Genomic DNA, 14,358 nt, shown 5'->3' on the forward strand with positions numbered 1-14,358 from the left:
ACTCAGAAACTCCTGAAATGCAGCAACCGATGGTTCAAACTCATTTGAAACTTTCTTGCTTTCATGAAGAAACTTAAAAAACCTTGAATGGATTTATAAACTTAAAGATAAACAAATAAGATAGATGAAAATGCAAAGAATCTTCATTAAACACTGAATAAATCAGTCGAGGTTTAACCGGCTTATACTTTGCAATTGAAACATGGGTCTCCATCTAAAGTCATCTTGATATGTGCGAAAATTGACGCAAGAACTTTAAGAAAGATTTTGTAAAAATCTCACAAACACCTACAGGTGCTTGGATCCAGGTACTTACAGACTCACTTCCATAAAGAAAACCCCTATTATTATCTTCTCCTGTCACTTTATACATGTCGTATTGATTAATAATGTATATTCTTCGGTGACGGTATAAAGGCTTTTATACCGTCACTATATCTTTAATACTTTATTGGCTGGTTGTGCTGTTCTTTTTACATCTCTCTTTGTAGGTGAAGAAGCAGAGTGAGGATGTTGTATTGTTCTCTCCCTTTTGTGTCCTCTTTCACCTTTTCTCCTTTTTTTCCTCTTCTATTGTCTTGTTATAGTGTCCATTTAACCAGAAATATTCCCTGCATAAATTATAATAAAGCTACTTGCATGCATAAATCAAGCGGAGCAATACAGCGAAAGCAGTACGGCTCTGCTTGTGAAAGTAAAATCTGTTGGGCTGTTTTTGGCATTAAGACAACAGTTCTTGTTGCCACACTGCAAGACATGATGCATATATATATATATATATATATATATATATATATATATATATATATATATATATATATATATATATATATATCATCAGTGACAGACTAGAAATCTTATTTTTTTAATTTGTTGCTGAAATTTCTACTAAAACATAATCAAGTTTGATCAAATCTTGACTTGTATTTTACAGAATCGGAACTACCTGTTCTACTTGTCCAAGTATTCCTAAACGATGAACTTAAGATTAACAAATTTAGTTCGAATTTGATTCAAGGGACGTCACCAATGGCGATAAGCTGCATTGCCCGCATCAAATTTTGTTAATGCTCTTAGAGCCCCCATTTCCTCAGATGAATTCAGACATAACTCTGTCATAATATCATATAACAAGTTACTTCATTTTGCCCACCATCATTACCGCTTGGCGTTTGAATTAGGAGGGCCGAATGTGTTGCTGCCAACAGATCAAGTCCTTGTTCTCCCTGAATGTGAATATTGGTTTCTCCAAAGCTTTGAAATGTTCACCTTCAGTCACCTGGAGAACTCCCGGGTGACTCCTCTTCCACTTCTGGTGACTTAATTAGCAAATTATGTCCAGAAATTCTCAGAGATTCTTACTTCCCTGCCTTTGACACTCAGCTAGTTAGTAATAGTGGCCATGCTGCTCTCCGCCAAGAGTTTGATTTGCTTTTAGAAAACGATCTGTCTGCAGAGACCTAACCTCAAAGATTCAGTCTAATTGGACTTTTTTTTTTTCTTCAAAGATGGAAAACATTCAAAGCTCTTTCCTCTCCAGGGTCAGACTCGAGGAACTGTTTTTAAATGTTATTTTCGCAAATGTCACTCTGGTTAATGTGTGCACCCCTTGAACAGGCCTTTAATTAAATAGCGGTGTTTTTAAAAACGGTGACTGAACTGTGCTTTTACCTAAAGAGCAGTGGTTTAAAATAACAGCAGAGCAACCAAACTCCTAAAATAAACATTATGAACCCAGCGCAGTCGATCCAATGATCTCTGCAGGAAAGCCGGCGTATCATAAATGAGCTGCAGTGCAATCCTTCTGTGATCAGCTTGCCCTGCCGCTGTGATTTTAAGATCGGGCACATCTTTCCACCTTTGCTGTTTTATGTACCCTGAGTGTGTAGTAATCATGCACCGTTTCACTCAGGCAATCATGAGCTGAGCCTTTAGAGAGTCGAGCAGCCTTTTGGGGACCGGTGGCAACCAGGAAACCGTGAGCTGTTAGAGGAAGGCTGATGTAAGACGTTAGAGTGGAAAAAAAAAAAAAAAAAGCACAACCTCTGCTCTCTGGGACAGCTTGTTTACCGGCGCTGCTGTTTCGTGCCGCTTCTTCGCGTCCTTCCTTTTCCTCCTTCAGGCGCTTTTGTTTTCCTCTTAAACCTTTTCGCCAGCATGTGTTTCAGATAGCCTAGTTTCAGGTGCTGCGTGGCCCTTTTCCAAATGAGGACCCTGTGTTTCACCTAAAGTGTGCATTTCCATTTCTATCCTGTGTTGATCTGAAGCCCCTGGTACCCTCTGGTGGCAATCAGCCTGCTCCCTATCACACCGGCTGGGAGCTCCAGGCGCGTAAACCAGCCGCGGGGCTGATTTCTGCACACCACCATTTCCGTACATTCCTGTCTCATCTCATCTCTCTCTATTTTTTTCATCTTTTCTTTCATCGGCGTTCCCTCTTTCCATTTCTCTATAAATTGCCACAAGTGATTTCTCACTGTTAAATCTTTGCAAACTTATTTAAACCCCTTGAACTCTTCCGCGTTTGCTCATGTTATCACTAACTTAAATGATCTTTAGTGGGGTTTTAGGCGATAGATCTTTAAGCTGCATCTGGTTTCTCATTAGCTCGACGGTGTCCTTGTGTTTTCCTACGTGTTAAATATAGTTTTGGGCTTTGATTGTTTCGTCGTTGTTGTCGTAGCCAAGATGTGCACCAGCTTCTCTTTGCAGTAGCAAGTGTGGTGTCACGGCGAAACTCACTCCTAGTGCCGTATCGCCTTTGTTCTTGTTAGTGAGATCTCTGGTAGCAGAGTTGCTGGAGCAACAGAGGAAGGGTGAAGAATAAGTCTGTGGATTTATGCATGGGAGCGGATGCTCTTCTGTGTTGTTTTGTCATCAGTGTTTTACACTCTTGATTCAGAGACTTTCACTCGCTAGCCCGGATGAAAAGGAGCCGCGATTGCAATGGCTCAAAATCACAGCTTCCTGTGGGTGCAATTAGTCACCAGCCCCCTAATCAGCGATGAGTGTGTTTTTAAACGCTAGCTTTTGGCTTGAGCTCATCCAGTTGGGCCGTTCCGTCTTTCCAAATTTAGTTAACTTTGAGGAAAAGTCTTTAAAGACTGCATTTTCCTCAGTAGCTTGCACCCGGTTGAACTGTTGTGAATCAAATCACTCACAGCGCTTCAAGCCTAGACAACCTGACTCTCCTTTTTTTTTAATAGAGTTTCAGGTCTGTGAAAAGCTTGTGTACTTCTGGATGATTGTTGTGAATTTGCTCATCTTCATTGTTCCGTCCAGTCCACATATGAATCAAACAGCCTGTGTTACCTGTTTATTACATTTACTTTTTCACTATAACCTTTTTCATTAACAGTTTAACCCAAACATGCCAAAAAAAAAGATAGTAAATCTGAATTACAAGGAAAATTATGTTTATTACGCTGTAATTAGCAAACATTGTGTATTTTTTGGAGCTTGAAGATGTAAATGTACTGTTAAAATTATAATGTTTTAGTAAGATACAAAAATGCTTTAATTAAAATCAAGTAAATCTATAGGTTGTTTTTATATTCTGTAAGCTACAAATATGCACAACAAACTATGAACAAAATTATACAGAGAGCCACACCAGCGGCTTGCAATCCTAGTGTCCTAAATCACTATTACGAGTTCTAAATAGTGATATTTTCCAAATAGACGGTTCCAGTAAACTATTCTAAGAGTTCCTGATAGAGTTTCAAATACATACGCCCAAATTTCCCAGAAACCTGTTCCCAAAGTTCCAAATAGCTATGTATGGATTTCTAAATAGCTTTTACATGAGTTCTAAAAACATATTTTCATAAGTTCCCATAAACCGCAGTTCCAAGAAGCTTTTACTAGAGCTGCAAATATCTCTTCCCAGGTTCCAAAACAGCCATTTCCTAATGTTCAAAATAGTGTAAATGTAACATAAGTAAAACTGAGATGTAATGAAACTACAAAATGATTCAAACAATATAGGATTGGTCCCAAAACATTTTTTTTACATACCTGTCCATCCCCTCGCAATTTTATACTGACCGAAAAACCTTTGTACAATCACGTTAGAATAACCTTCACTTTTACATAGTCTGTTAACGTCAGAGAGAGAAAGAGAGATTTTAGTCAGCTCTCCTGAGGGACGTTGACAGCAACACTCCAGGTCACCCAGTTTATCTGTTAGCATGCTTTTTCAAACATCATGTGGTTTGATCACTCTGGCATGATCAGAGAACCCTAATTACCTAATACAAGTTAGAAACTAATACCATTTCAAATGGTACAAAGACAAATCCCAACAATGGTCAATGTGAAATGACAAGTGAAATTTTGAGCGATTGCCAGTCATTTTTACAACTAATGAATTAATTCAGCTTAATTCTTGCTTGACCTTAATAACACTAAAAGCCATCACAGAAATTTTAAAGCCAATTCCACATCTGAGGAGATTGACTCTTTAGAGCACGCATGATTCCCTTCTTACAGAGACAAGCCTCCAGCAGAAACCGGCTCATTGAAAATTACCCTGCCGCTCTTGGCTGTGCGGCGCGGTCCAAACAAACCCGACTGTGGATAAAATGGAAAGAGACAGCATTCAAAATTGTAATCTCGGACGCTGATAAGAGTTTGTGCTCGTAATGGAGATGAGGTGGGCAGTGACGCGCAAAAACGTTATTAGAGATGAACATTGTTTATATCACAGGTTAGCGGGTTGTCATGATGTATCAATATGTGATGGATCATGAGCAGAAGACTGATTATTGCTTACCATTTGGTGGAAATATAGCAGCGGTCTATCGGCGCAGGGCCGGTTAATAAATCTGTCACGAACTGAAGGCGTTTGTGTTGGTTTTGTCGTTTTATCTTGGACTTCTTGTTTTTCATCGGGTCATTTTGGTTCTGTTTTGAGTTGTACTTCCTGTTTTACATCGGTCCTTTATTTTTTTCCTTTATATTCTTGTTGTGTTCTATTGATCCAACACTTGTTCCTGATCCATTTTGCCACTTCTAGCCTTGTTATTGTTGATTTTGCTATAGCTCGCCTGATTCTCATGTTCTTCTTGTGTTCTCCTGAATCCACACCAGTACACCCCCCCCCCTACCAACTGTTCTAGTTAACTGAATCACCACTTTTTTGTTCTTTTTTCTATCTACATTTTATTCCTACTTGCTTTTATTCTGTTTTATTTTGCTATATTTTACTCATGTAAAGCACTTTGCATTGTCTTTGTACTGAATTGCGCTATATAAATAAATTTGCCTTGCTTTGCCTTACCTCTAGTTTGCTGTCACTTGTTGACTGACTCTTCTGTTTGTTTCCCGTCCCACTCTGCTTATTCTTCATGTGTGGTTTTGTTTTCTTTTGAAAGAAAGTTTTTCAGTTCGGCTCCTATTAAAATACTGCCTTATTTCCGCTCTGTTTTCTCCATGCATTCGGGTCCTCGATACCAAGGAAATAGATCAGTTGTGTCAGCTGTTATGTGTCGGCCACATATGGGTAAACCACTTTGCAAATTCACTGTCTGCAAATCAATGAGCACAAAGCCCCTGAAACAGAACCAAAAATGTATATTGAGCACAACATTATGACCACTGACGGGTATGCTGAATAACACTGATTATCTCATCCTCATGACATGTGGTAGTGGGGAATATATTTGAGAAGAAATGAACATTTTGCCCTCTAAGTTCATGGGTCGGCAGCAGAGAGAATGGGCAATCATAAGGATTTTAAGAAGTTTGATTGGAGCCAAATAACGATAGGAAGCCACGGTGCTAAACTGGGGTTTGGACCTGGGCAGATGTGGGTCACTGATGCATTTGTGGAGCAAAGACTGACCTGTTTGGACCAATTCAACGGACAAACTACTGTAACTTTAAATGTTAAACAAGGACGCTCATACTGTTCACCAGAAAGAACAAACAACGAGCATCAGAACTGGCCCACTAGGGAATAGAAGATGAGCTGGTTTGATTGATCTTGCTTTCTTTCACATAACATGGCCTTTGTATGTAAAATTTAAAATTATGAGCCAAATTATGATTTAAACATTTTAAATATGCAGATATGCACAGCTATGTGCAAAATAGTTTTTTAATAATAACTGTGTGATTCAAACATTTAGGCTCCTGGGTAAACCAATCAGACATTGTGTGGATTTTACTAATAGTGTAAAATCCTAATTAAATCATCAGTGAAAGCAGTATTTGGTTAAACGTTTAAGACTGATGGCCAAGATCCTTAAAGCACAAAACAAAACAGTAACCAACCTAAAACTGACCCAATTAACTGCCCTGTGATATTTTAGAAAAGCCCCAAGGATCATCAGTCGCCTGAGAGAGAAACCATTCACAGCCTCGTAGGGAAGGAACCATTTACAGTGCAGCATAGCAAATCTACAACTAATCAGAGGCGATCTAGCAACAACCTGCCAACAACATAGCAGGAGGAACAGGCTGCTCAGGAGCCAGAGATAACGAGGATATAATTAAACTCCTTCTGTTATGAAGTTCTGCCCTTTCAAGAATAACTCTACAACTCTATTCAGCGGAACTTGAGCAATGTCAGGTATATTCTGGGGGGGAAAACATGGCAAGAGAACATTTCTAAAAAAGAAAAAAAACTCAATGAAAAGAAAATGTCTTAATGATCTGGAAAGCGAGCTCTGATGACAATCAGCTATAAATAATCATTTTTGTATTGACTTGCAAACGTATTCAATCTTTTTGAACTTTTTCACATTTGTTGTCTTGTGGAAGTTACAACCACAAGACACAATGTCTTTAACTGGTATTAAATGTAGTAAGCCAACACTAAGTGACACATAATTAGAAATGATATCAGTAATATAATATTACCCCTAAATAACCACTGCTACCTTTTTCCTGTAAAATTCATCTGCATAGTCAGAGCGCATGTGTGAGTAATTTAATCACAGTAAAAATCCAGCTGATCTGTGACGGGCTCGGAGGATTGTAAGAGAACAGTAGTGAAAAAAAAAACAACAACAATATCATGAAGACGGGTCAAGGAGAAAGATGTAGAGATGTTTAAACCAGAGTTAGGTTGTAAAACATTATCCGAAGCTTTGAAAATCTCCAGTGGCGAGTAAAATGACAGGAGAGCATTGGGTGATCATTAATCAGAGAAGCAGCCAAGAAACCCCTTTTTCCTTTGCAGGTCACCCAGGTGGGGGAATCTGTTGACGGGAGAACTATTACATATAGACTCCCCATACCTAGCATTTATGGAAGAGTGGCAAGAAAAACAATACAGCTGAGAGAAAGCCAGAGGAAGCTTGCTGTTTAACACAAGCCACGTATGGTACACAGCAAAAAATCCAGAAGGAGGATCTCTGGTCAGAATAAAGAGTAATATGTGACCTACATCCAAATACAATTCAACTTCCTTTCACTTCACAATTATATCCCACATTGTGTTTTGCCTATCAAATACAATCCCAATTGTATCTGATAGGCAATTGTGCCTATCAGATACAATTGGGGGGCGGGTCTTTGGCTCCTCACGACCACTACTGAGCATTTTACTTATGGATAAACCTTACATACACAAGTGCACTCTCACAAACACTTACAGGTGCTTGGATCCAGGTACTTACAGACTCACTTTTATGCAGAAAACACCTATTATTACCTTTAGCTGTCACTTTATACATTTTGTAGTAAATAATACTGTGTATTTTTCAGTGATGTTATCAAGGCGTTGGTTGTTTGGTCCTGTAATACATTATCGGTTGGTTTTGGTTTTATTTTTATATGTGTCTTTGCAGGTGTAGAAGCAGACTCAGGGGATGTTATATTGCTCTCTCCCTTTCTTCTCCTCTTTTTCTTTCACCTTTTCTCCCTTTTAGCATTTTGACTCATCAGTTTCTCTCCTTTTTTCCTCTTACATTTCTGTGTCCATTTAACATGAAATAGTCCCAACATAAATTCTAATAAAGCTTCTCGCATAAAAAAATAAAGCGGCGCACTATGGCGAAAGCGGCACTGCTCCACTTGTGATAGTAAAATCTGTTGGGCTCTCTTTAGCATTAAGACAACAATTCTTATTGCTTCATTGCCAGACAGGACACACAAAGAAAAAAAATACAATCCCAGTAAAACAAATATAAATTTGTGGAAGGAACAGGACAAAACGCAGCAAACACACCATGTGATATGGGTATTTCTACAAGATACTGCATGCGTCACCTTAATTGCTGAATCACGTTTTAACAACTCGTTAGGATTGGGTAAATTTAGCTTTAAACTTTATAATGTGCTGCATCTGTTTTAAACACGTTGAAGACTCAATCTACATCATCCACCTACTGCTTGGCCTTTTCCACAATCATTCAAGTGAATCAGGTTTTTAGTTACTGATGCATAGATGAATTCACTCTTATTGGCTATAGCAAAGACCTAGCTCCTCCAACAACCAGATGACTTTAAATAGCCATGTAGCCAGCAATGCTTGCGTCACTGCTAATTTTCTATCTAGCATTCAAAGTGTTGTTCCTGTGGCTCTAGCAGGTTACATGCACGCAGTATCCCCAGCTGTGGCTAAGACAAAATGCTAATCAGGGATAATGATTGACAGTATGTTGATTGATGCATAATTCAGAACCCGTTCGGCGCAGAGGCTGCTGTTTGCGTGTGTGCATATGTATGAGATCGACGACGTTTCGCAAACATGCACACGGGTTATGGTCTCTGTTATGACATTTCAGTCTGTAGCCCTGCTTTTGATCTGCCGGGAAACGATCTGTGTTGACTCCAACCTGTGTAGCACGTTTCTCATCCGTCTCTGTTGTGTTTCCGATCTCCTCAGAACTATCGCCACGCTGCTTTTCACCACCTCGTCATGGGGGATCAGGCCGGTGCATCATGGGAACTAATCCGCAGGGGGTCAGACGCAACATACGAGGACTGAAGGGTCGTCATGGAGACTGGCAGCTACACCTCAAGCCCGGCCACCGCTGACTGGGTGGGAACGCCGGCAGCCCTGGAGGGTATGGAGATCCCTCGGGATCACGGAGAAGAGGCGTCCCTCGTCAGCGCCGTGCCCTGGCACATGCCGTACTCCCTGGGCTTCCAGGTGTCGCTCACAGCCTTCCTCATGCTCGAGCTGGTGCTGGGCTTCAGCAGCAACCTCACGGTGCTGGTGCTCTACTGCTCGCAGTCTAATTTGGTGGACTCGGTGAGCAACATGGTGACGGTCAACCTGCACGTGCTGGACGTGGTGGTGTGCTTGCTCTGCGTGCCCCTCACTCTGGTGGTGGTGCTGCTGCCCCCGGGACCCAACCTGGCCTTGCTGTGCTGCTTCCACGAGGCTTGCGTCACGTTTGCCAGCATCGCCACCGCCATCAACATCCTGGTCATCAGCCTGGACCGCTATGACATCTCGGTGCGGCCGGCCAACAGGCTGCTGACGACGCGCAGGGCGGCGCTGCTCCTGGCCGCCGTCTGGGTCACCTCGGTCGCAGTGTTTTTCATGCCGTTCCTGGAGGTCCAGTGGTCCGTGGCGGCAGAACCGGAGGAAACAAGCCAGGCGACCTCCTCGCTCGCCGTCCGTGGAACAGCTAGGCCGGCGTGGAGGAACAGAACTCTTCTGTGTGTCGGTGGCCAGGGCTATTACACCGGTCTGGGGATGTATTACCATCTCATATTACAGGTGCCCATCTTCTTCACCACTGTGGCCGTCATGCTGTTCACCTACTCCAGAATACTGAGGGCTCTGAACATCCGCATCGGCTCCCACATGAGGAAGAGTCAGCGGAGCAGGGGGCGCCACAAGAGACAGAAAGCGAGGAAGCCGGGACTCAGGAAGAATGAGGACGAGGGAGGAGGGGAGCAGTGCACCACGGATGGCACCAAACAGCTCAACCATCCACCACTCATTCCATCCCTGTCTCCAACCCCGACGGCTACCTCTCCTCCAGCCCAGTCCTCTGCCGCTCCTCTCATCGCCTCCGAGGCGGGCGCCGCCGCTCCCCTGCCAGCCACCATGGGCGTCCAGGCCTCCGTCTCAGCGATCATAGCGCTGCGTCGGGCGGTGAGACGCCATCGGGATCGTCGCGAACGGCAGAGGCGGGTATTCAAAATGTCCCTCATCATCATCACGACTTTCCTGGGCTGTTGGGCTCCTCTCTCCGTGACCAACATACTGATCCTAAGCATGGGCCCCAGTGACATCCTGGTCAGCCTACGCCTCTGGTTCCTGGCCCTTGCTTATGGCACCACCGTCTCCCACCCCTTGCTCTATGCCTTCACCCGGCAGAAACTGCGCCGTGCCCTTCGTGCCAAAGTTAAGAAGCGGGTGGTGTCTCTGCTCCAGGTGGACCCGTCCCCCGGGGCCACGGTGATACACAACTCCTGGGTGGAGACCAGGAAAACCAGCCGACAGGTGCGGCTGGAAGCAAGCGAAGGCCCAGACCGCCACCTGGCCGAGGCCCTTTGAGGCTGAGACTCCTGGGTACAGCTGGGATAATTAAAGTCGCAGAATAAGGTCGCAGGTGCATTCCATTATGAAATTCACTGATGCGAGGAGCCGTCGACAGAAATGTGAAAAGCACGTTTTTACCTCTGGGAGAGGTTTAACTGGAAGCACCAGCAGAGCCTGGTTAGACACAGATCCGGTCACCTCAGGCAACATTTGAAGTCACTGTTGTGCACACGACTTCCACTCGCACAAATGAGCGGATATCATTTGTATCCTGTCGAGTACTGAGGGTTGTATACATATGGAGAGGCTTTACATAACTGTTCCCAAGAATGCGTTTTTTTCCAGAGAAAGATCTGATCTCCCACTCAAAAGACCTTATGTTCATCCACTTTGAATACATAGATAGTCTTCGAATCCCATAAATACTAGCTCTGCTTTTATTTTGCAGAGGAAACGTTTAGGAAGCCAGAAACACTGCCACATAAAGCTGGGGTAAAGGATTTAGAAATGGTCAATTGATGAAGATCACGTTATGAGACAGCAAAAGTGTGAATAAGCAATGCAGCTTGGTTTTAGCCTACACAGGCACATGTAACAGGTTCTTTATGGGAATTTGCATCACCATCTGATATTACTTCAAGTCCTTTTCTTTGTGGTTAATTATATAATTGGTGTTATACGTTACTGGAACCTTAAGACTATCTGATCCCCGCTTCTCTTTTCTTTTCTTTATGCTAACCAATACAGTGCCTTGCACTTCCCAACATTTTGTTGTTACAAACCCCAGTGCATTTCACAGGGGTATTATGTGATAGACCAACACAAAGTAGTGAAGTCTTTTTTTTTTTTTACAATAAAATCAAAAGTGTGGCATTAATAAGCTCTCATCCCTTTTTAATTCTGAGAATCTAAATAAGCTTGGATGTCTTAGTCGCAAATCATAGTAGCACATATTTGAATACATACTTAATTCACTGTATAGAGACTTGCCATAAAGTCATATTTATTGTATGTTTTTGTTTTTTTCTAAATTCTAGTAAGTACACGAGTAAAGTTTTTATTCAAAGACTAAATTGTGACAAAAGATGTCAACATTTAATCTGAGGAAACGAGTCATACAAACCTGTAAAATGGTTAGAAATAGCAAAAACAAAAGTACCTTAGGTCAATTTTCTATTTAAAAGCAATGGAGTTGAGATCTCCTCAAACAATATTTAGATCCTACTGAGTAGATGTCTTAACTCAATGGTGTGGTGCACTTTCAAAGGAACATGTGTGTACATGTTGTAAATATTATCCAATTGTGATTTATTTCACGTGAAATCTTCAGTTAAAGCCATTTACTCTGAAAGAGTTTTTAGGCTGACTTCTCTAGGTTAGAGTATTTCAGTCGCCGCTGCCATGCCAAGCAAACACGGGACAGCAACTGGCTGCTGTTCAATGGGATCAATGGGACTACTGTTAACGTTATTAATAGGACATGTGGTTGCTTTTGACTTTGTTCCTCCTTTGCGTGTGTGCTCACTGCTCTGATGACGTACCCACCCTGGAGACATGTGAGCTGTCACAATGCATTTTTGAATGTAAACACACGGAAAATGCATATTGTACCGTTTCACAGCAAGAATATGCTATCTTTATGTGTTCTCTATGGTGTTGTTTGATAGTAAATGTATCAGAAAACAGTGGATTTCATCAATAAATATATTTAGGAAAAACTTAGAGCTTAATTTGCTTCCTTTGTTGTGTACTCTTGTTTGTATGAACTGTGTGTTACATGTCACAAGTTAAATGTTGAGTTTTTCACTAAGAAGTCAACTTCAGCTCTGACGTTTACATTTTCCCTCAAGAAAATGTAGCAGGAATTGAACCATAGAACACTACTTTCACGTGTTTTCTGTAGAGTAGGATTTGCCATCTTACAATATGAGTTATTAATGGATTTGCCAAGTATTTACACTTAGAAATGAACTAAGTAGTTGTTGCAATATGTTGATTTTACCATTGTTTCTCTGAACCTCTCTATTTGAATCCTTTCATGGGGCCACGTTGTGTCAGAATCCATGTCCAGCGTTGGATCCCTGTGTGGGCTCTGCACGTCCACCTGGCACGGTTCTGCTCATGCTCCTCCCAGTGGACCCTCCTGCTCACATCAGGTCTAGCGATGCAGAAATAACTAAAACGAAACTTTTCGTGGGCTTTGTGCTGTGTGGGAGGGAGGAGCTGCAGGCCTCAGCAGGAAAGTGAAAAAAGAGGGTCATCTATGTGGGATGAAGCCTGCAGGGCAAAGTAGGCTAGTTCAGCAGAGAGAACAAGTAGGCCACTGATACCTCAAATGATTTTAGTGTTTTTGCACGGCTGGTTGAAAACAAATTAATAGCGAATGCACAACACTGGCTTTCTGTGAGAAAGAAGCGACCCTTTAGATCCGCAACCGTCAGACATGTATTTGATCTCAGCTATTTTGTGTCAGCCAGTCATCGCCCTTACCAGCACCAAAAGCTATGTTGTTAATTGGACTTTTTAAGCCATTAAGTCCTGCCTGAATTCACCCAAAACAAGAATGATGGCGATAATTGGGTCACATTGGGCAACCCATTAGATGCAAATTTGGCAATAACTATAAAAAAAACCTTTGAATCCTACAAGATGTTGGTTGATATATTCTTATTGTCTTTTCTGTACTGGAATGTGACACACATTGCATATTTTATTTTAGCTTTTAACCTTCCACTTTTCAACCACATTCTCAAGTTGTTTTAAACCCGGTGGTGTCTATTGCAGGACACTGGTCCTCCATGTTTTAAACCTTTCCCCAGTGTGGCACAGCAGATTTTAATAAATGGGTCATATTCAGGCCTTGGCAGAACTTGATGAAATCCTCCATTTAAGTTGTCTTGGAAGTCAAAATCCTGATCCTGATCACCTCTGAAGCCGATGCTTGGACTAAAAGATTGTAAGAAAAATCTACAAGAGCTGATATCAATGTAATCAAAATGGTAAAATATTAATAAAGATACTATCGCCCCAGTGATGATTAATAGGGTAAAAGGAATTTGAAAAATGAAGCCAAACAATGCTACTTCTCCTCTGGAAACATGACATCAGGTATAATAGCATTTTTATAGGAATTGAGTCACCAGTAGATATTACTACAAATCTTTTTCTTTTTAGTTGTTAACTGATGGTGCAACATCTTACTGGAAATTGCAGACTAGTTGATCTCATCTCCTTTTCACTTTTCTTCATGCTAACCCATTCTGGCCCTGCAGCTTTTACCTTGCAGTGACAGATTTTCATTTGTAAAATTGTAGTATTTGGTTTTGTTTGTGCTCCCAACTTGGAAACTGGAGATCTTTACAAGAATTGCTTAGGGACAAAGTTATTATTACTTTTCTTATGTTTTCTCCATTTCACTTGTGATAGCACTGGCTAGTATTAGACTTGTATAATAACTTTATGATCATTAGGTGTATGGGTTTATGTTGTGTCCCTGTTTTCGTCATTTCCTTTTTGTTTGTGTTCTCTAAGGTGTTACCATATTACTTCATTCATTTTTGTTTAGATTTTTAGTTCATTCTTCTGTTCTGTTCTTTTTAAATTTAGAATTGTTTCTGTTAGATCTCTGTAAGACATTTCATTTTGGTTTGAAAGCTTCTTGGTGTCTCAGATTACCTCTGTCCTTCTTAATTAGTCTCACTCCCTCAGCCTCCTTGCTTTCTTTCTGTCTCACCCCACTCCAGATAACCTCCATATAGACATTCCCTTAGTATCTAAGCTCACTTGTTGTCATTATTCATTGCTGAATTCTTTTGTTAACTTCTATGTACTCCATTCCCTCGTTTTATTGCCCCAACTTCTTCCTTATTTCTTGACATGTTCCTTCTGTGTTTTACCTGTAAGTTTTC

The 14,358-nt window shown here is 41.4% G+C and overlaps 1 protein-coding gene across 1 annotated transcript in view; it reads left to right on the plus strand.

Moving 5' to 3' along the window:
- The window catches only part of LOC105925999 (G-protein coupled receptor 22), a 37,307-nt gene extending 25,137 nt beyond the window's left edge, over positions 1-12,170 (plus strand). Inside the window, exon 2 of the mRNA XM_012862134.3 lies at positions 8,837-12,170. Within this exon, the coding sequence (XP_012717588.2) occupies positions 8,948-10,465 (1,518 nt within the window). The 5' untranslated portion in view covers positions 8,837-8,947 and the 3' untranslated portion in view covers positions 10,466-12,170. The remainder of the gene's footprint in view (positions 1-8,836) is intronic.
- The last annotated feature ends 2,188 nt before the right edge of the window (positions 12,171-14,358 follow it).

The sequence above is a fragment of the Fundulus heteroclitus genome, chromosome 20, assembly GCF_011125445.2.
Source record: "Fundulus heteroclitus isolate FHET01 chromosome 20, MU-UCD_Fhet_4.1, whole genome shotgun sequence".
In the NCBI taxonomy this organism is placed as follows: domain Eukaryota; kingdom Metazoa; phylum Chordata; class Actinopteri; order Cyprinodontiformes; family Fundulidae; genus Fundulus; species Fundulus heteroclitus.